The sequence below is a fragment of the Chlorocebus sabaeus genome, chromosome 9, assembly GCF_047675955.1.
Source record: "Chlorocebus sabaeus isolate Y175 chromosome 9, mChlSab1.0.hap1, whole genome shotgun sequence".
Classification (NCBI taxonomy): domain Eukaryota; kingdom Metazoa; phylum Chordata; class Mammalia; order Primates; family Cercopithecidae; genus Chlorocebus; species Chlorocebus sabaeus.
Window position 1 is genome coordinate 28,434,912 of NC_132912.1, and position 24,981 is coordinate 28,459,892.

Sequence of the window (24,981 nt, forward strand, 5' to 3'; positions counted from 1 at the left end):
TTGGAAATGTTCCTTGGGCATAAAAAGAGAAGAATATAAATTCCCTACCTGTAAGATACAAATTTATATTTATAAATATTTTTATTAGGTATTGTCAGTGAATATGGGAGTTTAGTTAAGAGGCCATTGTATAGACAAAAGACGGTTGCTTGGATAAGGCTGGTGGTAGCAGATGAAATGAATTGGATGGAGTGAGAGTTATTTAGGAAGTCAAATCAATAGGACCTCATGATAAATTGTATAAAGCATGTAAAGAAGTGACAAAGATGACTTCTAGGTCTCTAGAAAAAGGTAGAGGATGGTATAGCAATGGCATTAAGAACATAGGCTCTGAAAAGTCAGGCTGCTTTTGTTGAGGGCTAGCCTTTCCTTAAAAGGTGTATGATTTCAACAAGTTTTTTTTTTTTTTTTTTTTTTTTTTGAGACGGAGTCTCGCTCTGTCGCCCAGGCTGGAGTGCAGTGGCCAGATCTCAGCTTACTGCAAGCTCCGCCTCCCGGGTTTATGCCATTCTCCTGCCTCAGCCTCCTGAGTAGCTGGGACTACAGGCACCCACCACCTCACCTGGCTAGTTTTTTTGTATTTTTTTTTTTTTTTTTTTTTTTGAGACAGAGTCTCGCTCTGTCGCCCAGGCTGGAGCTCAGTGGCCGGATCTCGGCTCACTGCAAGCTCCGCCTCCCGGGTTCACGCCATTCTCCTGCCTCAGCCTCCCGAGTAGCTGGGACTACAGGCGCCCGCCACCTCGCCCGGCTAGTTTTTTGTATTTTTTAGTAGAGACGGGGTTTCACCGTGTTAGCCAGGATGGTCTCCATTTCCTGACCTCGTGATCCGCCCGTCTCGGCCTCCCAAAGTGCTGGGATTACAGGCTTGAGCCACTGCGCCCAGCCTCAATAAGTTATTTTACCTTTCCACTTTCTCACTGCAAATGGAAAATAGTATTATCTGAGGTTTTTGTGAGAATTAAGTGAATTAATGGATTAACACTTACTTTAGTCCCAACACACAGTAAACCCTCAATGACTGGAAGCTATCTTTAGTGAGACAGAAAACATTCGCAGATAATCAAATTTAGAAGAAAAGGTAATGAACTCAGTTTTATATTTCAAAGTTGCATTTGAAACGTATGTGTGGAGGTGGTAGGTAAGTAAACAGTAGGATATTCACATCTGGAACTCAGAAAAAGATGTGGGTTGGAGATACAAACTGCCTCTAGTGAAGCATCTGTGTATAGATGCTAACTACACACAAAAGCCATAGGAGTGGAAGAATTCATGGAAAAAAATTAGTGAGGAGAGGGACTGCTATGGATTGTGTCCCCCGAAGTTCTTGTGTTGGAAAATTAATCTTCAATGCAACAGTGTTGGGAGGTAGGGCCTAATTAGAGAATAGATCATGATGGCTCTGTCCTCATGAATAGATTGTTATCATGGGAGTGGGTTCATTATAATGGAATGGGCTTGTAACAAAAGCACCTTTTCTTGCTCTCTCTCTCATGATGTGATGCCTTCCACCATGTTACGATGCAGTTAAGAAGGCCCTCACTAGATGTGGCCCCTTCATCTGCCAGAATTGTGGGCCAATATATTTCCTTTTTTTTTTTTTCTTTTCAGACAAGAGTCTCTCACTGTCACCCAGGCTGGAGGACAATGGCTTGATTGTAGCTCACTGCACTGCAACTTCCACCTCCTGGGTTTAAGCAATTCTCCTGCCTCAGCCTCCCAAGTAGCTGAGATTACAGGGACATGCCACCACGCCCAGCTAGTTTTTGTTATTTTTAGTAGAGACGGGGTTTCACCATGGTGGTCAGGCTGGTCTCGAACTCCTGACCTCGTGATCTGCCCACCTCGGCCTCCCAAAGTGCTGGGATTACAGACGTGAGCCACCGTTCCCAGCCAACATTTGTGCTTTATAAAGTTTCCGGTACTCTGTTAGAGCAGCACAAAATGGACTAAGAGAGGGGCTACTTTTTAAAAATTATTGAAGTAAAATTCACATGACATAAAACTCACCATTTTAACCATTTTACTGTACAATTCAGTGCCTTCCAATACATTCACAATGTTTGCAAGTATCATCACTACCTAAATCTGAATATTTTCATCACTCAAAAAAGAAACCCATTAAGCAGCAACTCCCCATTTCTACATTTCCTAACCCCTAGCATCCACCAATGTTTTCTGTCTCTATGGTTGTGCCTCTTTTATATGTTTCACATAAATAGAATCATATAAATGTGGCTTTTCCTTTCAGTTAGCATGTTTTCAAGGTTGATCCATGTTGCAACATATACTAGTACATAATTTCTTTTTATGGCTGAGTAGTTTTTCATTGTATGAATATACCACAATTTGTCCATTCATCTATTGATGAACATTTGGGTTGTTTCTACTTATTGGCTATTATAATGCTGCTGTATACATTCATGTAGAAGTTTTTGTTTGAATATTTGTTTTCTATCCTCGAGTATATATTTAGGAGAACTGCTGGGTTATATGTTAATTCTGTTTAAAATTTTGATGAACTGTCAAACTATTTTACAGTGACCACACAATTTTATATTCCCGCCAGCAATTTATGAGCTTTCCAATTTCTCCACATCCTTGCCAACACTTGTCTTTTAATAACAGCGCCCTAGTGAGTATAGAAAGTGGTATCTTGTGGTTTTGATTTGCATTTCCCTTAAGGTGGAAGGTTATGAGGCAAAGCATCTTTTCATGTCCTTGGCCATTAGAATATCTCCCTTGGAGAAATGTCTATTCAAGTCCTTTGCCCATTTTTAACTTGGGTTGTCTTTTAACTGATGACTTCTAAGAGTTACTTGACCTTTACCAGGTATATGGCTTGCAAATATTTTCTCTCACTCAGTGGGTTCTCTTTTCTCTTTCTTGATAGTGTCGTTTGATGTGTAAATTTAAGTTTTAGATTGAAATTTTGATCAAGCCCAATTGTATCTATTTTTCATGTTGCTACTTGAGTTCTTGGTATCATATCTAAGAATCCACTGGCAAATCCCAGGTCATGTAGACTTACCCCAATATTTTCTTCCAATAGTTGTACAGTTTCATTCTTATATTTAGGTATTTTATTTCTTTCGACTTAAAGTTTGCATGTGGTGTAAGGTAAGGGTCCAAATCCATACTACTACATGTGGATACCCAGAATCCTCAGAATTTGTTAAAAATACTATTCCACTCCCCAGTGATCTATGTTGACACCTTTGTCAAAAATCAATTGACCACAGATGTATAGGCTTACTTCTGGGCTCTCAATTCTATTTTATTGGCCTATATATCTATCCTTATGTCAGTACCACTCTTTTGATTATTGTACCTTTGTGATAAATTTCAAAATCACAAAATGTGGGTCTTCTAACTTTGTTCTTTTCCAAGACTGTTTTGGCAGCCTTGTAATTTCTTATGAATTTTAGGATCAACCTGCCCATTTCTACATTAATGGCAGTTGGAATTTTGATAGGAATTTCACTGATTCCGTTGGTCAATTTGGGGGAATACTGCCATTTTCAAAGTCTTCCAATACATAGATATAAAATGCCTACTTTATTTAGGTTTTTTAAAATTTATTTCAGCTATGTTTTGTAGTTTTCAGTATACAAGTCTTACATCTTGTTTATTAGTATTTTATTCTTTTTGATGCTATTGTAAATGAGTTTTCTAAATTTCACTTTGAAATGTTCATTGCAAGGATACAGAAATATAACTATTTTTTTGTATGTTGATCCTGGGCATCGTGTGACATTGAGGTATTAGCTCTAACAGTATTTTTTTGTGGATATCCTTGTAATGTGATTCAGGATTCACTTTTGTTAAGGATCTTTCCATCTATATTCATTAGAAATATTGGACTGGAGTTTTATTTTCTTGTGATGTCTTTCTCTGGATTTGGTACTAGGGTAACACTGGCATGATATAATGAGTTAAGAAGTATTCCCTCTTCCCCTACTTCAAGTGTTTGAGGACTGGCACTCTTATTTTACGTCACCAGTAAAGCCACATGGTCTGATCTTTCCTTTCTTGGAAGTTTTTTTTTTTTTTTTTTTTTTACTGGTTTCCTTTTTTTTTTTTTTAACTAGTATGATTAACAGGTTTAGTTTTTTCTTGAGTCAGTTTTGGTAGTTTGTGTGCTTCTAGGAATTTGTCCATTTCATCTACGTTATCTAATTTGTTAGCATATAATTAATAGTATTTCCTTACAATCCGTTTTATTTCTGTAAGATTGGCAGTAATGTCCCCACTTTATTCCTCATTTTAGTAATCTGAATCTTTTTGTCTTGCTCAGTCTTTTTAAGGGTTTGTGAACGTTATTGTTTCAAACAATCCACTTTTGGTCTTGTGGATTCTATTTTCTACTGCGTATTTCATTTATCTCTGCTCCAGTCTTTATTATTTCCTTCCTTTTGCTAGCTTTGGGTTTGATTTCCTCTTTTCTAGCTCCTGAAGATGGAAGGTTAGGTTGCTGATTCTAGGTTTTTTTTTTTTTTTTTTTTTTTGAGACAGAGTCTCGCTCTGTCTCCCAGGCTGGAACGCAGTGGCGCGATCTGGGCTCACTGCAAGCTCCACTTCCCGGGTTCACGCCATTCTCCGGCCTCCGCCTCCCAAGTAGCTGGGACTACAGGCGCCTGCCACCACACCCAGCTAAGTTTTTGTATTTTTAGTGGAGACGGAGTTTCACCGTGTTAGCCGGGATGGTCTCGATCTCCTGACCTCATGATCTGCCTGCCTTGGCCTCCCAAAGTGCTGGGATTACAGGCGTGAGCCACAGTGCCCGGCCAATTCTAGGTATTTTTTAATGTAGGCATGTGCAGCTATAAAATTTCTTTTGAGCACTGCTTTTGCTGCATTCCATACATTTTAGGGTGCTGCATTTTTGTTTTTATTCATTTCAGAGTATTTTCTAATTTCTCTTATTTAATCTTTGAGCCATTGGTTGTTTAAGGATGTGTTATTTTTAGTTTTATACCATTGTAGTCAGAGAAGACACTTTGTAATTCAATCTTTTAAAACTGAGACTTGTGAACTAACATTATTGTGAAGAATGTTTCATGTGAACCTGAGATAAATTGGAATGTCTTTTTCCACTTGCTACGGTTTGAATGTGTGCCCTCCAAAATTCAGATACTGAAACTTAATGGCCAACATGATGGTATTAAGAGGTGAGACTTTTAAGAGGTGGCTAAGTCTTTTGTTTTTTGAGATGGAATCTCACCCAGGCTGGAGTGCATGGCGTGATCTCTGCTCACTGTAAGCTCCGCCTCCTGGCAGGCGCCCGCCACCATGCCTAGCTAATTTTTTGTATTTTTAGTAGAGACGGGCTTTCACCGTGTTCACCAGGATGATCTCGATCTCCTGACCTCGTGATCTGCCCGCCTCAGCCTCCCAAAGTGCTGGGATTACAGGCATAAGCCACTGCGCCCCGCCAGGAAGAGGTGGATAAGTCTTGAGGGCTCCTCCCCTCATGAATGAGATTAAGTGTCCTGATGAGGAATTTCATTCCTTTTTGCCCTTTTACCTTCTGCCATGTTGAGGATATAACATTCCTCCCCCAAGGCTAGGCACGGTGGCTCATGCCTGTAATTCTAACACTTTGGGAGGCCAAGGCGGGTGGATTGCCCGAGCTCAGGAGTTCAAGACCAGCCTGGGCAACACAGTGAAACCTCATCTCTACTAAAATACAACAAATTAGCCACGTGTGGTGGTGTGCGCCTGTAGTCTCAGCTACTCCAGAGGCTGAAATTGCTTGAACCTGGGAGGTGGAGGTTGTAGTGAGTCAAGATCGCGCCACTGCACTCCAGCTGGACAGAGCAACACTCTGTCTCCAAAAACAAAAACAAAACAACATTCCTTCCCTACAGAGGATGCAGCAATAAGGTGTCATCTTGGAAGCAGAAAGCAGCTCTTAGCAGACAACCAAACCTGCCAATGTCATAATTTTGCATTTCTCAGACTCCAAAACTGTGAGAAAATAAATTTCTACTCTATATAAATTACCCAGTCTCAGGTATTCTGGTATGGCAGCACAAGAAAACTAAGGTACCGGCTGGGCATGGTGGTTCACGCCTGTAATTCCAGCACTTTGGGAGGCCAAGGTGGTGGATCTCCTGAGGTTGGGAGTTCAACACACCAGCCTGGCCAACATGGAGAAACCCCATCTCTACTAAAAAATACAAAATTAGCCAGGTGTGGTGGCGCATGCCTGTAATCCCAGCTACTCAGGAGGCAGGAGAATTGCTTGAACCCAGGAGGCGGAGGTCATGGTGAGCCAAGATCGCACCATTGTACTCCAGCCTGGGCAAAAAGAGTGAAACTCCATCTCACACAAACACACACACAAAAAACAACTCCATCTCACACAAAAAAAGAAAACTAAGGTACCACCCTCTCACTTTCAACATACTTCTTTCTTTAGTTCTAAAGTGAGTCTTTTATAAACATGATATAGTTAGAAGATTTAAAAGACTCCATTCTCCCAATCTCTCCATCTGCTAAATGGAGTTTAAAGCATTCACACTTAATGCAATTATAACAAGGAAGGTCATGGCCACTAGCCATTTGTTTTCCCTGTGTCTTCCTCAATTCCTCCCTTATGTCTTTTTTGTGTTAGGTATTTTCTAGCATACCATTTTTATTCCCTTTTCAAAATTTTTAGTTATTTTCTTAGTAGTTGCTCTAGGGATTACCATTAACTCTTTCATTTATAACAATCTATTTCAAATAAATACCAACTTAGTTTCAATAGTACACAAAATTTTTGCTCCTATACTTCATCCTTTCCTCCTTATCATCATGAATCACCTTTATGCATTGTGCTTTCATTGTCACAGATATAATTATTGTTTTCATTTATATTTACCTATGTATTTAAATCTTTATCAGTGGTTTTAATTTATTCATGTGGATCTGAATTACTGTCTAGTGTCTTCACTTCAGGCTGAAGGATCCGTTTAGTATTTCTTGCAGGGCAGGACTACTAGTGACATACTCTCTCAGGTTTTGCTTATCTGTGAATGTCTTAATTTCTCCTTCACTTTTGAAGGGTAGTTTTGCTGAATACAGAATTCTTGACAGTTTTTTCTTTCAGCACTTTGAATATGTTATCCCACTGCCTCCTGGCCTCTGTGGTTTCTAATGAGGAGTCAGCTATTAATCTTATTGAGAATCCTTCGTACGTGAGGAATTGCTTCTCTCTTGCTGCTTGCAGGATTCTTTGTCATTGACTATTCACAGTTTAATTATGATGTGTCTTGCCGTGGGTCTTTTTGAGTTTACCCTATTTAGGGTTCTTTGAGCCTCTTGAATATCTAGATTCATGTATTTCATCAAATCTGGGACATTTTCTACCATTATTTCTTCAAATATTATTTATGTTCCTTTCTCTCTCTCTTCTCCTTCTGGGACTCCCATTATGCATATACTGGTATGCTTGATAGAGTCCCAGAGGTCTTTTATGCTCTGTTCATTTTTCTTCACTCTTTTTCCTTTCTGCTCCTCAGACTGCATAATCTTAATTGAACTATCTTGAAGCCTGTTAATTCTTTCTTCTGACTTCTCCAGTCTGCTGCTAATAGTGGATTTTTAGTTTTAGTTATAATACTTTTCAATTCCAGAATTTCTATTTGGTTCCTTTCTACAATTTCAATCTCTTGATATTTGATGAGACATTGCTTTCCTAATTTTTTTGTTCTCTGTCCACGGTTTCCTTTAGCTCTTCTAGCATATCTAAAAGAGTTGATGAAAAGTCTTTGTTTTGTACATCCAAAGTCTGTGCTTCTTCAAGGGTAGTTTCTATTAATTTCTTTTTTCCCTGTGTATGGGCCATACTTTTTTGGTTTTTCCTTGCCTTGTAATCTTTGCTAAAAATGTGACATTCTGAATAGTATTATAATGTGGTAACTCTGGAAATCAGATTCTCCTCCCTCCCCATAGTTTGTTGTTGGTACTTGTTATGGTTACTATTGTTTGGTAACTTTTCTGAACTTTACAAAGTCTATATTCATTGCTGTGTGTAACCAGTAGAGCTTCCGTTCTATTAGCTTAATTTGCAGCTAGTGATTCAACAGAGAAACAGATTTCCTTAAATGCCTGAAACCAAGACAAAAAGAAAACGCTCTCAGTCTTCACCAGTGGGCTCTGTGTAAGTGTTGGGGCACACCTTCAACATTCAGCTAAGCAACTTACAAATTCACCTTAGTTTTCACTTCCTATTTTTAGTAGAGCCTGATGGTTAGCCAGAGGTGAGAGTTTAAGGCTCTCTCAAGTCTTTTCTGAGTATTTGCTCACCCTGGGTGTGCATGTGGCCTTTTGGGTTCTCAGGTATATGTGGATGTTTTAAAAGCCTTTATTCTCCAAAATATCTTACTTTCTAGCTTTTCCTCCCAGGCTTTTTGGTGTGGCTATTGCTTGTCTTAGCTATTATTCTTTGCCCCAGATGGCAGAGGATAATAAACTTGCCTTTACAAATTTTTGACAAATGCCTGTAATCACCTTTCTTCCTTAGGAGATTTCCAAGTTAGGTGAACTAAAATAAGTCTCCATAATTCTTTTAAAACAAGGTCCATGGCCAGGCATGATGGCTCATGCCTGTAATCCCAGCACTTTTGGAGGCTGAGGTAGGCGGATCACCTGAGGTCAGGAGTTCAAGACCAGCCTGGTCAACATGGCAAAACCCCGTTTCAACTAAAAATACAAAAATTGGCCGGGCGTGGTGGCAGGCGCTTGTGATCCCAGCTACTCGAGAGGCTGAGGCAGGAGAATCGCTTGAAGCCTGGAGGCGGAGGTTGCAGTGAGCCGAGACTGTGCCACTGCTCTCCAGACTAGGCAACATGAGCAAAACTCCATCTCAAAAAAAAAGGAAAGAAAAAAAGAAAACAAGGTCCATTCTGCTCCCTTTGGCACCAGGAACTGATATCAGAAACGCAGGTCGTTGAACAGATATCAGAAATGCAGGTCGTTGTTTTCAAAGCTGGACAGGGAGGTGGCACCAGGGTAAGTTTAAATGATAGAAAGCGCTCCTGAGACTCAGGATTCACACATCTTTTCTTTTCTTTTTTTTTTTTTGAGACAAGAGTCTCGCTCTGTCACCCAGGCTAGAGTGCAGTGACACGATCTTGGCTCACTGCAACCTCCACCTCCTAAGTTCAAGTGATTCTCCTGCCTCAGCCTTCCGAGTATCTGGGATTACAGGTGCTCGCATCCACATCCAGCTAATTTTTTTGCTGGTCTCAAACTCCTGACCTCAAATGATCCGCTCGCTTTGGCTTCCCAAAGTGCTGGGATTACAGGCATGAGCCACCGCAACCAGCCTCAGCCATCTTTTTAAAAAGATGTTTCTTTGGTTACTGTAAACCTTTGACTAATTTCCAGAATTTATATAAAATTGATTCTGACATTTTTTGCCAATGTATTCACTGGTTTTGTGCAGAAATGCGTTCTTGGAGTTTCCTACTCATCATTTTCAATGACATCACCTCCAAAGGACTGATTCTTGAAGAACTTCAACATTTGGTAGTGAAGTAGACGAAGATGAGCCTGTGAAAAATGAGAGAAGCAGTCAGATAAGGAATAAGAAAATACAAAATGTGTTGTGCCACAGAAGGCGAGAGAAAAGGGCGACGCAAAGAGAGTTGCTATCAAGGTCAAATATTCTGAGATCGAGTAAGAAAAAGAATGAAAAAAAAGTTTGTAAAACATAGGCACAAAGAAGTTGTTTGTGACCTTAACACTATTTCTTTTTTTTTTTTTTTTTTTTTTTTGAGACGGAGTCTCACTCTGCCACGACTTTAACACTATTTCTAAATGAGACAACATTGATATTTTGAGCAGGACAAGTCTTAAATATAAAGGACTGTCCTACGCATTGCTACATGTTTAGCATCTTTGACCTCTGGTAACTAAATATCGGTAGCACCCTTCACCCTTAAGTCATACAGAAAATATAGCAGTGATAATAAAAAAAAATACTGCCATACATTTCCAAATGCCCCCTGGAGACTGAGCACTGCCTCTTGAAGAACCACTGCCTTGGGGAAATCTATTTTGCTAATATTATGGGGGCAGATGTCAAACTATAGTGACTTAAAATGTAAATATGAGAATAAAGAGTGAAACACGTGAGGTACCACAAATAAGACTTAGTGGATGTTTGGCTGAAGTAAGCAGTTAAGAGTATAGGGTCAAGAAAGGGTTTTTAGTGGTAGGATTTAGATATGTTTAAAGACCAGTGGAAATAATCCAGATGAAAGAGAGTTTGAATATTCAAAGGGATAATTGATAATATAAGGTGAACTGAAAGCGGGGGGGGGGGGGGGTGGCAAGAAAGGACAAGTAAAGAAAATGACCTTAGATAAGCTTACTTTCTGCTTTGAAACAGTAACCTTAGGCACTCAGGCAATGCAGTAGCATCCTAACTAGCTTCCCTGCTTCTTTCCTTGCAATATAGACTATTTTCAATATAGTAGCCATGTCATTTTCTGCTCATAACTCTTCAATGGCTTCCCAATTAACTCAGAATAAAAGTCAGTATTCTTATAATGGCCTATAAGATCCTTCACAGTCTGTTCCTCCACCACTCCTTTAACCTCACCTCATTTCCTAATATTTTCCCTCTCAGTCACTACCCTTCAACCACAGAGCTTTCCTTATTATTTCTGAACACATTAGGCACAGTCTTTCCTCAGGACCTTTGCTCTTGCTGTTCCCTTTCCCAGAAACATTCCTTTCCAGATACCTGTACAGCTTGCTACCTCACCACTTTCAAGTCTTTGCTCAAATGCCAGGTGCTCAATAACCACTCTACTTGAAAACATTACTCCTCCATCCAACACTTTATCTTACCCCACTATTCTCTGTAGCACTTATTACTTTCTAAATTACTATGTCATTTGATTTTGGTGATGATGGGGCTGAAGTGGCATCAGTATATTCTATTATTTTATAATCTCCTGCAGCGTGCAACTGCTCAGTGGTGCTCAGAACATGAATGGTTGGGTTAACTCAGGCTGAAGTTTCACCAGACACAGGTAAAGGGTTTAGGGTATGCTTCTCAATATTAGCTGAAATTTAGTATCTATTACCTGGCAGAACTTTAAAAAATGGCCAATCTTGAGTCAGTAATTCTCCCAAGATGTGTTGATTGCATCATTTACATCATCCCTGCCTAGAAGGGTACACCATATGTTGATATGGTGACGTCCTGGAGGTTTTTAATCCCCTTTCCTAGACAGTAATTTCTGTTGCAATTTCTTATTTTTCCTCATAATTGAATGAAAGCTTCATATCACAAATCTGAGACCCCAAAGTATCTCCTTTTAGTTATGTATTATACTTAATTAAAATATAAACTCCATAAGAGAAAAATCCAAGTGACTTTGCTTAACACTATGTTCCTAAGACTTGACACACAGAACTTCAATACTATTTTAAAAAAATGAATAACCACCATTAGTAAAACATGTATGTGCCAGGTACCGCTAAATTATTTACACAATTTTGATTACTTTTCACAAACAGCACTATGTCCCATTAAGCCAAGTTTAGAGACAAAGCAGGATAATCCTCAAGACTAGTAATTTGCCCAAGGTGACGTTGCTAGTCAATAATGTAGCCAGAGCTCTATGTAATGTCATACTGATTCTAAAATCCATGCTTTTAATCACTATAGTAGGCTGAGTTTGTGAGGAAGGCAAGGACAGAGAAAAAAGAGATAGAAATGAAGTACGTGAAAATTTTAGGGAATACATCCTTATTTTATGATGTTTTAGAAATTGCAGCAAAGCTTTTAAAAGTCCCTTTTGGCCGGGCGCGGTGGTTCACGCCTGTAATCCCAGCACTTTGGGAGGCTGAGGTGGATGGATCACAAGGTCAGGACATCGAGACCATCCTGGCCAACATGGTGAAATCCCATCTACTAAAAATACAAAAATTAGCTGGGTGTGGTGGCATGTGCCTGTAGTCCCAGCTACCCAGGAGGCTGAGGCAGGAGAATCGCTTGAACCTGGGAGGCGGAGGTTACAGTGAGCCGAGATCACACCACTGCATTCCAGCCTGGTGACAGAGTCAGACTCTGTCTCAAAAAAAAAAAAAGTCCCTTTTTACAACTAGAGGCTTGATGATTTCACTCTTCGGTTCTTCCTTCAACAGAATCACGTTAAAATCTTGCTCAACCTACATATAACCTATGAGTTGACAGTTTCTCCCCTCTATTGGTTGGTATGTGTTCAATCTACAGTTGAAATACGGGTCTTTTATTCATTTGCAAACTTTCACTCATTTGCAAACTCATTGCTATCATTAGATAGCAGTGTAAATAATCTGGTTTAAGATTTGCTATACATGCAAATTCATGTATATTTTTAAATATTATCTATTACAATATTTTGGCTGTATTAGGAATAATATAGCTTTATTCTCCATCTTATTTATGAGAACAGGACTGGATTTATAATTCTTTTATTCTTTTGCAAAGCAAACAGAAACAGAACCTATGCTTTTTCCTCTTGAGAATTCAATTTTGCTATCTTTGTTGTATGTTTCTGCAGGCAAATATCCTTTCATTCAACAAATATTTATGGTACGTCACATGAAGCATTCATTCTAGTGGGAAACAACTAATAAACAAAATATATTGCAAATGGTTTAAGAAAAATAGATCAGGGTTAAGGGAGCAACATGGTGGTAAGGTGCCATCACGTAGAGTTCTGAATTAAACAAGACAAGACTTAAGCAAAGATCTGAAGAAGCGAGGGTATGAGCCAAGCAGGTACTAAGGGGGAAGAGGATTCCAGGCAAAGGGACAGCGGTGCAAAGGTCCTGAGGCAGAGGCATGCTTGGTATATTGGAGAAACAGGGAGGGAGGGTAGAATGGTGAGAAAAGGAGAAAGTAGGGCTGGGCTTGCTGGCTCACGCCTGTAAATCCCAGCATTTTGGGAGGCTGAGGTGGGTAGATCATGAGGTCAAGAGACAGAGACCATCCTGGCCAACACGGTGAAACCCTGTCTCTACTAAAAATACAAAAATTAGCTGGGTGTAGTGGCAAGCGCCTGTAGTCCCAGCTACTCAGGAGGCTGCGGCAGGATAATTGCTTGAACCTGGGAGGCAGAGGTTGCAGTGAGCCAAGATCATGCCACTGCACATTCCAGCCTGGCAACATAGTGAGAATCAGTCTCAAAAAAAAAAAAAAAAGAGCAAGTAGTCAGTGGATAAGAGGCCAGAGGTAACAGGCAGTTTACATATGGCCTAGTGGATCATGGCTAGAACTTTGGCTTTTATTCTTTTTTTTAAGATTGGAATGATACTGTCTGACTTTTTAAGGGATTACTGCACTGTATGAGATAGCAAACAATGTGGAAGCAGGCAGAGAAGGGGAAGATCAGTTAGAAAGTCTTTGCCACGGTCCAGATGTAATGATGGTGGCTTGGACCAGAGTGAATGTGGTGGAGGTGGGTTACAGAGATCAGATTGTGGATACATTTTGAAGATAACGTTGGCAAAATTTGTTGATAGAGTCAATGTGAGATATAAAAGAAACAAAGATGATTCCAAAGTTTTTAGCCTTCACTCAAAGAATGGAGCTGTCACTTCAAGAGATTGGGAAGATCTCAGCAGGACTTGTTTGGGGTGGAGGAGATGAAGAGTTTGGTTTTGAATACATTAAGTTGGTGACGCCTGTTAGAAACTCAAGCAGTGCTATACAGTAGGCACTTAAGTGTTGGCCTTGTGTTCAGAGGAAAGGTGTGGACTGGAGATTCAAATGTGGGTTTCATCCAGCCAGAGATTTGAATGAGATTGCCTAGGGAGAGAGAACAGAGGAGTGCAGGTTGTGGCATTTGAATCTTGGGCCACTCCAGCATTTAGAGGCTAGAAAAGAAGGAGAAACTGGTAAGAAGTCTAAAGGAACAGCCATTTGGGAAGGAAGAGAAGAAAGAAAATGAAATCCTGGTAGGCAAGATAAGGAACTTTAGGGAGAAGAAAGTTATCAGCTGTTTGGTCAAATACTGCTGACAAATGAGATGAAGACTGAGAAATAAAAATCAGGCTTGAAAACATGGACGCCACAGATGATCTTGAACAGGTTCAGGAGTGTGGGAATGAAGTCTGTGGGTTCAAGAGTAGAAGTGAAGATAAAGTATTTCTGTAAAGGAGAGCAGATCAGACTTTTGGTAATGTGATTTCATTTAGAGACAGAGTCTTTCTTTGTCACCTAGACTGGAGTGCAGTGGCGAGATCTTGGTTCACCACAACCTCCGCCTCCTAGGCTCAAGCGATTCTCCTGCCTCAGCCTCCTGAATAACGGGGATTACAGGCGCACACCACCACACATGGCTTTTATATTTTCAGTAGAGATGGGGTTCACTGTGTTGGCCAGGGTAGTCTCAAACACCAGACCTCAAAATGATCCACCCGACTCGGCCTCCCAAAGTGCTGGGATTACAGGCATGAGCTACCACATCCGGGCTATTTATTTTTTGATACAGGGTCTCCCTCTGTCGTCCAGGCCGAGTACACTGGTGTGATCATGACTCACTGCAGTCTCGAACTCCTGCACTAAAGCGATTGTTCAGCCTCAGCCTCTGGAGTAGCCAGGAATACAGGCAGGCATCACCATCCCTGGCTACTTTTGAGCAAATGGTTTATACCGATTTCAGCAGACATCTAGTTATCAAACGAATTAGTAGTAATTTTGCTACCAGTTTTCAAAAAGTTTCTATGTAATATTTGTTATTTGTTGTACTCCTGATGTTTGTCTTCAATGGATTCACTAAAAATGTGTCAGAAATTGCATGTTAAGATGCTACCGAATTTTTTTGTTTTCAACATTTCAGTCACTGGCAATTTTTTTTTTTTTTTTAGTTACTGGTACTTTCATTAAATAGGCTTTTTATTGGTCTGCACATCTCCACAAACAGCAATAAGCTTTACATCTGGCAGGTGGAGATGACAAATAAGATTATGCAATTAAAGTTTTTTTCCAACCAGTTGTGATTTCAGAGGCTTTCTCCCTACATCATTCCCTCTCTTCATTCTATTAGGTCTAGCAGTATTGTAACTTCTTGGATGCCAAATAAGTCAGTCACTTTTTATTACTGTTTATTTGGAGACGGTCTTGTTTCTTCTATTTGCCTCTTCTGTGTTAATCACATATTTACGTTTATCACAATTCTTTTCATTAAACTAATGTTGCCTTACAAAGAGTTTAGTGCCAAAAAAAAGTCAACCAATCACCCGAATACCACCACTCTCAACTAATGGTTGTTTGGTATACTTGACGTTTCTCCTCTCAATGTGCCTGCAGCAGTACATAAAATCAAATTTGTAGCAATTTCATTTAACACACCTCAGGACTTTATTCACATCCAGAACTTGCACATGAATTTTCTTTCGCCAACGGACTTCAGCGAGGAAAAAACAGAGGGAAAAGTGAGAGCTAAAGAGGGTGGGGGCAAGGCACCGATGGGCATGGAAAACGTTGGAAAGGTGTAAAAAGCCCAGCGCTGTGGCTCACGCCTGTAATCCCATTGGGAGGCGGAGGCGTGAGGATCGCTTCAGGCCAAGGGTTCGAGACCAGCCTGGGTAACACAGCGAGACGCTATCTCCGGAAACACTTTTTTAAAAAAATTAGCCGGGCGTGGTGGTGCATCCCCGTGGTCCCAGCTACTCAGAAGGTGTGCACTGGTGTGATCATGACTCACTGCAGTCTCGAACTCCTGCACTAAAGCGATTGTTCAGCCTCAGCCTCTGGGGAAGCCAGGAATAAAGGCAGGCATCACCATCCCTGGCTACTTTTGAGCAAATGGAAGGATCCCTTGAGCCCCCGAGGTCGAGGCTGCAATGTGCCGTGATCGCGTCACTGCGCTCAGCCTGGACCACAGCGCCAGAGCCTGCCTCAAAAAAAAAGGGGGGGGGGGGAAGGTGGGACAGAGAAACGGTTCAGCGCTGTTCCCAAGGAACTCATCTCCCTAAATCTCCAGTCTCAAGCGCCCCTTTCATTCCCTGCCCCGAGCGGCGCTCCTGGATCCCTGCAGGCATCTCCGCTGAGGGCCGCCCTGGCGCACGGCTTTCTGCCTTGGGCACAGAACTCCTCAGCCCTTCCTTTTAGCCGTTTCTGGCCGGGACCGGACGCACTCCTTCCCGCCTCGGGGCCAGGGTGAGACTTACGTCCAAAGGGCGCCCGGCGAGCTCAAAGCAGCCCCTGCCCCGCGGAGGGCCGGTGGCGCGCGCAGCGTCCGGTGAGGGGCAGCGGCTCGGGCTCGGTTCCGCCTTCCAGCAGCGGCCAGAGGGCACCGGAGCACGCTCCCCGCTCCCTACAGCGAGGCTTCCGCGGCTGCAGCCCAGGCAGCTCTTCGGGAAGCGTCCGCCCGTGGTCTCGCCAGGGGGTTTCCGACTTCCCCGCCCGAGAGCGGAGGGGCGGGGGCAGCGGCCGGAGAGCTCGCCCGAGAACACCCCCTCCCGCGGCGCCTCTGGGCGCACGCGCAGCCGCCGCAGCCTCCCTTATTTAGTCCGCGATGGCTTCCCTCGCGCCCCACCGTCCTCTTCCGGAAGGCGGCTCCCTCCCCGCGCAGCCCGGAGCCCCTGGGATCAGCCTCGAGCAGGCGCCCGAGCGAGACTATCCCTAAAGAGGAACGGCGGTGGCCGGACTCGCGAGTGAAGAAAAGAAGGAAAGCGCTGACGGGTCGCAAGGAGGAGAGCCAGGCCTCAGAGGAGGACAGAGGCCGGAGCCAGCCGAGGTTTGCAGAGGGCGGCGTTCCGGACCCGCGCGGGGCGGGGAGGAAGGCCGAGGGTAGGAGAGGAGGGGCGCGGCGGAAACTGCCGAGGTTTCCCGAAGGCGGCAGCGTCCGAGTTGCCCGGATGTAGTTGGTGGAGCGGCAGCGGCGGCACCAGCGGCGGCGGCGGCGGCGGCGGGAGGAGGAGGAGAAGGACCAGGCGGCGGCAGCAGCGGCGGCGGCGGCGGCGGGGGGAGGAGGGGAGGAGGCGGCGGAGCAGGAGGAGGAGAAGGCGGAGGAGACAGTCGCTCTCCGCGGGGCTGAGCCGGACGCGTCGTCTTGCCCCCCTCCCCCCGGTTCGCGCTGCCGCCGTGTAGTTGGCGCCGCTGCCTCGGCTGAGAGTGAGCGTGGTGTCGACGGAGGGAGATGGCCCGGGAGCGCCGGCGCCAGTAACTGGGAGGTGCTGAGAGTCGCCGAGGGCGCGCCGGGCCCAGGTGCCGGGGCTGCCCGCCGCCCGCCGCCGCCGCCGCCTGCGCGCCCGCCCGCCTCTCGCGGCCGCTCTCCCCCCTCCCCGACACACACTCACAGGCCGGGCATTGATGGTAATGTATGCGAGGAAACAGCAGAGACTCAGTGATGGGTAAATTGTCTTTTCGTTTCGGTCCGGGCGGCGGCGGGGGGCGGCGGCGGGGGGGCTGTTCCTCCTTATCTGGAGCTGGCCCGGCCGCCATTTTTGTTGTTAACCCTGATCCGGATTGGGTTGGGGAGGAGGAGCGGCCGCGCGGGCGGGCGGGCGGGAACTGAGTGTGGCGGGGAGTGGGGGCCCGGCTTTGCGGCGTTTCGCCCTCCCCGGCCCTCCCGGAGGCTCCGGGTTTGCGCCGTGTGCGCGCGGGTCTCGGCGCCGGGGCGCTGGGTAGGTCTCCCGCGGGGAGGGGCGGCGGGGGACCCGTTTTCTTCCTCCCCGGCCCCCCCACCCCCGCCGTGTCTTATGTCGCTGTCTTCTCTTCCTGTTTTTCAGCTGTCACGACCGGAGGGGGGACTCGCAGCCTTACCAGGTACCAGCCGAGGCCGGGGTGGAGGGATTGGAAGGGGCCGAAGGGGGAAGGGAGGGACTGCTACTCGAGCGCAGGCCTCAGAAGTCGATACAGGCCCTTCGGTGCAACACATCCGAAACTAGCACCGCGGGTCCCCTTAAAATTCGAGGTTTGGTTTCATTAGTGCTCTCCTGCAAGGTTTAGTGACTTATTTTGACAGGTGACTGGAGGGAGTTCGCTGATTTAGGAAAAAAGAATCATTTGCAGCCAGAAAGACCTGACTGGATTATTTGCGGGTGAAGGAATCGATGGGATGAGATGATAGGTGACTTCCGAGGCTTATTTATTTATTTATTGTCTTGGGGGAACTGAAAGTTAATGTAAAGATACTAAAATGAAGTGAAGGACTTGGGATAAATAGCTAAATGACTTAAAACTTTTAAGTCGGTTATAGAGTACTGTTCTCTTTTTCTTTTTAATATTTTTGGTATACTTGCGTTACAAGTAAAAGATGGTACTTTTGTTTCTGTAAGAATTGAGGTTTTTGGGTACTTGGATAATCATTCTGATGTAGGTGGTTCTAGGTAGGTGGGTTCCTTTTTGTTACTGTGGTCGTTGCGTGTAAAGTTCTAAGGATTATGATAGAAGTGGCCCCAGTTTTCAGGAGGCAAACCTCATAAATGATTGTTAACCGTCAAATAACTACAGAAACACTTTCTACATCTTAAAGGCCCAGAGAACAGGTTTCTACCTGATAGTTGTGTTATACAGCTGAATTTGAAAACATCCTCCTCTGATGTGTAAAACATCGGATATGTCAAAAATTAAACCTTAGTGAATCTGTCCTCCAAAGCATAGCTAATTACACATTGCAACAGACTAGTACATCATAGTTGTCCTAAGATATGTGTTAGAATAAAGAAGCTAAACCATTATTTTGAGTGCATTATGCTTGGTTAGAAATAGTACTCACATTAGTTTATTTTGGTCAATATTTTTATACCTTAAAATTGTTTCCCACACCTGTGAGAGTAAGGAAGTTAGGTCTGAAATGCCTTATTTGAATCAAAGAATTGGAGAAACCAGTGTGTGGATTTTTTTTTTTTTTTTGTAGGTTTGCGAAAATATGCATGTGCTTATTTATACATGTGCTTGTGTGTATCAGCTGTAGAGCAGAAATTGATTATAGTAGTATTGAATTTCTAGCTTTCTTTTGACTGTCAAAAAATGATTTTAAATATTCCTAGCCAAATTTGTTTTCTTTTTTTTCAGAATCAGTGTGCCAAGGTGGTTTGATCTATTTATAAGATAATGGAGTTTTTTTTTTTCTTTTTAAATGTTTAGTATTATGATTTGTAGCAGGAGTCTTATTGTAACACTTAAGCATTAGGTTTTTTGTCTGAGAAACTTTAAAGAGTAAAGCAGAAAGTGGAAATTTTAATTTTATAAGTTCATAAAATTTGATGATAATGCACCAAAATTTATGTTTAAATTAGTTTAGGGAGTTTAAGGTTTCAATTCTTTCTCTCTTTTTTTGGGGGGGTGATGTTTTACAGGCACTTAAGTATTCATCGAAGAGTCACCCCAGTAGCGGTGATCACAGACATGAAAAGATGCGAGACGCCGCAGATCCTTCACCACCAAATAAAATGTTGCGGAGATCTGATAGTCCTGAAAACAAATACAGTGACAGCACAGGTCACAGTAAGGCCAAAAATGTTCATACTCACAGAGTTAGAGAGAGGGATGGTGGTGAGTATCTTTCTTGTTGAAACTTTGACATATATGTTTAACAATAGCTCTATATAAAACAATAGGCGGCAGAGTATTTCTAGCTTGAAAAAGTTACTGTTCGGTTATGTCATTAAAATATTTTAATCCTATCAATTTTTTTTTTTTTTTTACTCCGAACAAGTTACTGTAGAAATAAGATGCTGATGTGAGCATCTAAAAAGTAGACTCTAAGGCCGGGTGCAGTGGCTCACGCCTGTAATCTCAGCACTTGGGAGGCCAAGGTAGGCAGATTACTTGAGGTCAGGAGTTCGAGACCAGCCTGGCCAACAGGTGAAAATCTGTCTCTTAGTAGAAACAAAAGTTAGTTGGGCGTGGTGGTGGTGGCAGGTGCCTATAGTCCCAGCTACTCAGGAGGCTGAGGCAGGGGAATCACTTGAACCTGATTGGTGGAGGTTGCAGTGAGCCTGAGATGGTGCCACTGCACTCCAGCCTGGGTGACAGAGTGAGACTCCATTACAAAAAAAAGTGGACTTAGGCCGGGCGCGGTGGCTCAAGCCTGTAATCCCAGCACTTTGGGAGGCCGAGACGGGCGGATCACGAGGTCAGGAGATCGAGACTATCCTGGCTAACACGGTGAAACCCCGTCTCTATTAAGAAATACAAAAAACTAGCTGGGCGAGGTGGCGGGCGCCTGTAGTCCCAGCTACTCGGGAGGCTGAGGCCGGAGAATGGCGTGAACCCGGGAGGCGGAGCTTGCAGTGAGCTGAGATCCGGCCACTGCACTCCAGCCTGGGCGACAGAGCGAGACTCCGTCTCAAAAAAAAAAAAAAAAAAAAAAAAAAAAAAACAACAACAACAAAAAGTGGACTTTAGTGTTTGATAACAAGGGAATGTATTTATGAATATAGTTTAAAACATGCTTTGTTAAGGATGGGAAAATGCAGGACGTTTTTCCAAGAAAGGAACTTTGGACTTACAAAGATTTAAGTTTGAGATCCTTATTGTTGCTTCAGTTTATTACTTTTTAAGGTGTTCAAATCTGTTTTCTAATTATGATGATAAATTATGAATTTAAAAACTCAGTATGTTTTTTCAGGACAGTTCCTAGATTTAAAAAATTATTCATTACTTAGAGGATACGTTCTTGCTTTTTGTTGTAAACATTTTTTCAGTATTCTCCAGTTTCGGTGATGTGATTTTGATACCTGGTTCATTGAAATACTCTTTTTAAAAGTTAGTCTGATTTCTTTTGCACAGTCATCTATCTTCAATTATAAGTTTGCCTCAAGCTCTTTGTTGTAGGAGGCTGAGAATAAGTAAACAAAACCAATTCTCAGTAACTATTTTCAGAGAGAATTTGCCCTAAATTTGCTAGAATTACATTTCATGTCAGAAGCATGCATTAAGGAACAAAGCAATTTTAGTAAAGACATCTATATTCTTTCCTACTGTAACATGTTGTTCACGTAGATAATATATCTTAAGTAGATTTACAATATTAAAAGCTTCCAAGAAAACTGAGTAAAGTATTATGTGACTTTTTGCCCCATTGGCAACTAGTTCGTCAATATTTTGCTTACTTTAAAAAAATATCTTGCATCTTCTGGTCCTTTTTGTCCTCCTATGATAGCAGTCAGCTTTATTCATTGTGATCATATATTGAGAAACATTGGCTTCCTCTACATAATTACTGGTTTGAGAAAATTAATACTGGTCAGAAGATTGCACTGGGTTTGAATAATTTGGATGAGAAGAAAGTAGTTCTCTATTGAATGTAGTTATAGCTTAGTGCTATTTATGCAGATAAACCACGTTTTCATCTGTAACAGTAGTAGCAGGTGTATTTGATTATTGAAGTGTTACAAGTTATTGGGGTGCAAAATTAAACTTTTAGAGTTACCAGTTTTGTGGGTATGTTTTCCATAGTGTTATATAAAACCCGAGATGGTACTGTCTATCAACCACTCTTCTATAGCAGATTTCATTTCAAATGTTAGCTCTTGGAGAGGAGGTATTGGTTGTACTATACTGTACTTTATTTTGAAAAATTTGGTGATTGTAACAAAATATGACACCTCATCTTCCAGGTTGGCTCTTATTTTAGTGACTGTGATCCAGTATATTCCCAAATGCAAGAAGTCAGTTTTTCATTCAAAGAAACTTACTTTATAAACGCTTTCAATCATTTCCAGCAAACCTTGCTCAGCCAATTCTTTTACAGGTGAAGTAATCCCAGGAACATTCTGTTGCTTATTCATTCAGCAAACGTGGGGCATTTACTGTGTGCCAACATTTGTGTGGTACTCCTGGGAGTCAAGATGTGATCCTGGCCTTGAAGCTATTCTTAAATGCTTTGACTCTTAAGAGCTAGTGGTGTTTTAGCCACTTACTTTTTCTGTACCTATTGTTTCTTCACTTTGTTTTTTTCACTTTTCTGCGTGTGTGAACTCCAGGTACTTGTTAACTTTTCGTTTTTAAAAATTTACATCTTTCCTGATGTTTCTTTAGCTTCATTTGCAAGAAGCTTGATGTTTTTCTGATCTCATCACTTGCTAAGTTAGGCCCCACTTTCTGATTTTCTTTCTAGCTGCTGCTTGTCTTCTGCAGTCTTCCAGCTAATACTGCAATTCCATTCCTGGCTCTACCATCTCTAACAGACCTGGCTGCCATATTCCTTTATATTATATGGGAGTAATAATATGATATATATCTCCATTCTGGAATTGAGAGCAAATCTTTGATATTAACATTATCTTTTAAAAATGTAAAATGGTGATTTTTTCCTCATTTAATACTGAGATATTTAGTCATCATTTGATTTTTGGTGTTTTATTTTTTCTTTTATTGCTAATGATGTGTTTGGCACTAACTTGTTAAAAGTGTATATGTATGATTTTTGTTGCAGGCATTATAAACTACTTTGGATTTTTATCCAAGAATGAGTTCAGGTGGGTTCAGTGGCTCATGCCTGTAATCTCAGCACTTTGGGAGGCTGAGACAGGCAGATCAACTGAGGTCAGGTTTTGAGACCAGCCTGGCCAACATGGTGAAACCCTGTCTCTACTAGAGATATAAAAATTAGCTGGGCACAGTGACGAGTGCCTGTAATCTCAGCTACTAGGGAGGCTGAGGCGGGAGAATCACTTGAACCCAGGAGGTGGAGGTTGCAGTGAGCTGAGATTGTGTCACTGCACTGCAGCATGGGAGACCGATTGAGACCCTGTCTTTAAAAAAAAAAAAAAAAAAAAAAAGGCAGCCGGGCACTGCTTCATCTCTGTAATCCTGGTTGCTTGGGAGGGTCCTTTGAAGCCAGGAGTTTGAGACTAGCCTTGGCAACATAGTAAGACCCTGTCTCTACTTAAAAAAAAAAAAAAAAATTTTTAATTGGCTGTGTGCGGTGATGCCTGCATGTAGTCCTAGTGCCTGTAATCCCAGTTCCTTGGGAGGCTGATGTGGGATAACTGCTTGAGCCCAGGAGTTTGAGGTTAACAGTGAGCTGTGGTTGTGCCACCACGTTCTCGCCTGGGTTGATAGAGTGAGACCCGTCTCTTTTTAAAAAAAAAAAAAAGAAAGAAAAAAGAATTAATGTATATAAGTTCAATACCATTAGCAAAAATCAAATGCAAGTGAGTTGGGTTGTCTAAGCTCTAAGCATGTAAAAAACTTAAGGTTACAGCAGGTTACCTACTATATTCATTGAACTACAAATTTCTTATTTTTTTATTTGAAGATTTAATGATATTCTTTACTGATAATAACCTATATGCTACGATTTGTAACTTGTATTTTACAAAGCAAGTTAAACAAGTGTGGAACTTGTAAAGTGTTTGTTTTCTTTAGGATTAGGCTTTACTGGCATCACAGCATTTTTCAGTAATTACTAGATTTCTTAGCATCTTGGATTTCATTGAAAAATGCTCGTTCGGAAGTAATGTATGAAAGGACTTTCAGGTATACTATAAAAAATGAGAAACCGGGGATTGTGAGAGTTTTTACTCCCAAAAACCTTATTAGTTAAAATAAGACTTGCTGGCCGGGCGCGGTGGCTCACGCCTGTAATCTCAGCACTTTGGGAGGCCGAGGCGGGCGGATCACAAGGTCAGGAGATCGAGACCATGGTGAAACCCTGTCTCTACTAAAAATACAAAAAATTAGCTGGGCACGGTGGTGGGTGCCTGTAGTCCCAGCTACTGAGGCAGGAGAATAGCATGATCCCGGGAGGCGGAGCTTGCAGTGAGCCAAGATCGCGCCACTGCACTCTAGCCAGGGGGACAGAGCGAGACTCTGTCTCAAAAAAAAAAAAAAAAAAAAGACTTTAACATAACGTGTATAAAGAGTTAGAGAGTTTATCCTTTAGGATTTATTAAAGGAAATAATGTGTATTTTAAATTTAAGAGAGGTTATATGAGAGTATAATTAAAAGGTTTCTTTGTGAAAGTAGTTACTGTTATATACTCTGTGATCTGTCTATAAACATATAATTTTTTGTTTAAAGTAACCAAAAGCAAAAACCTTAAGGTACAATCGTTAGGGTTTTTTTGTTTTTTTTGGTTTTTTTTGGAGACGAGTCATTCAGGCTGGAGTGCAGTGGTGTAATGCCGGCTGGCTGCACCCTCTAACTCCTGGGTTCAAACGATGCTTCTGCCTTAATGTCCCAAGTAGCTGGGATTACAAACATGTGCCATCATGCCAGGCTAATTTTTGTATTTTTGGTAGAAACAGGGTTTCACCATGTTTTCCAGGCTGGTCTCAAACTGCTGGCCTCAAGTGATCTGCCTGCCTCGGCCTCCCAAAGTGCTAGGATTACAGGCGTGAGCCACCGCACCTGGCCCATAGTGAAGTTTTTATCTTGTCATTTAGCTATATCTTTGGAAAAATTTGGAAATGTATTTTCATCTCCCTAACTTTCAAACAAAAGTTACTGTTAACATTTTGAAGAAGTTAGTAGGGATTATTTGGTGATAATTTGTCTTTTTTTTTTAATATAATTAGTAAAGTTTGATTCTTTCACATTGAATAATAGACTGGCAGTTGAGCAACATGGGCTTGTCCTTATTTAGATGACTTTGAAATAGACTTTGCGTTAGTAATGTTAGAATTACTAACATTAGAAATGTATAGAAAGTACTATAGAAATTAACAGTTGCTTTTGATATTCATGTTGACATTGGAAGACAACAGGTAGTATCCTTATTTCACAGTTTTACAAATGAGGGAAAATTTAATAAAATTGAAGAGATAGCGACAGAGCTGCATCTAGAAACTAGTTCTCTAACTTTGGTAACCTTTGTACATTGTCAGAGATGAAACGCTTTTGTATTGAAAGCTTATTTGGTGATGGTTACTATGGCATGAATTAGTTTGAAAGTATTTTTGCTTTTATCCTCCTAATATCTTCATCTATCTTCCCTCAGTGGTTACAACGTGCCAAATTACAGTATGCTGATAAAATGTATTTGTGTAGTTCTAGGCCCAGTTGTCACATTAGTGTTTTATTTTCTTTT

The 24,981-nt window shown here is 41.9% G+C and overlaps 2 protein-coding genes across 11 annotated transcripts in view; one reads left to right on the forward strand and one right to left on the reverse strand.

Annotated features, from left to right (window-relative positions):
* Window positions 1–2,003: 2,003 nt before the first annotated feature.
* LOC140712455 (uncharacterized) lies at window positions 2,004–17,306 on the reverse strand. The gene is made up of 3 exons (XM_073019515.1): window positions 17,300–17,306; window positions 16,165–17,239; window positions 2,004–9,540 (listed from the first exon to the last, which is right to left on the reverse strand). The coding sequence occupies exons 1-2, from the start codon at window positions 17,304–17,306 to the stop codon at window positions 16,311–16,313; spliced, it is 936 nt and encodes a 311-aa protein (XP_072875616.1). The 3' UTR covers window positions 2,004–9,540; window positions 16,165–16,310.
* WAC (WW domain containing adaptor with coiled-coil) overlaps window positions 16,629–24,981 on the forward strand; it is a 91,258-nt gene continuing 82,905 nt past the window's right edge. For 3 of the 10 annotated variants that reach the window (XM_073018826.1, XM_073018827.1, XM_073018831.1), the window contains exons 1-3: window positions 17,189–17,349; window positions 17,728–17,763; window positions 19,281–19,495. In XM_073018826.1, the coding sequence (XP_072874927.1) occupies window positions 17,309–17,349; window positions 17,728–17,763; window positions 19,281–19,495 (292 nt within the window). In that variant the 5' untranslated portion in view covers window positions 17,189–17,308. Of the gene's footprint in view, window positions 16,734–16,842; window positions 17,350–17,727; window positions 17,765–17,963; window positions 18,069–19,280; window positions 19,496–24,981 lie in introns of those variants that run through there. The other 7 variants (XM_008002653.3, XM_008002662.3, XM_008002659.3 and 4 more) reach the window with 6 other exon arrangements.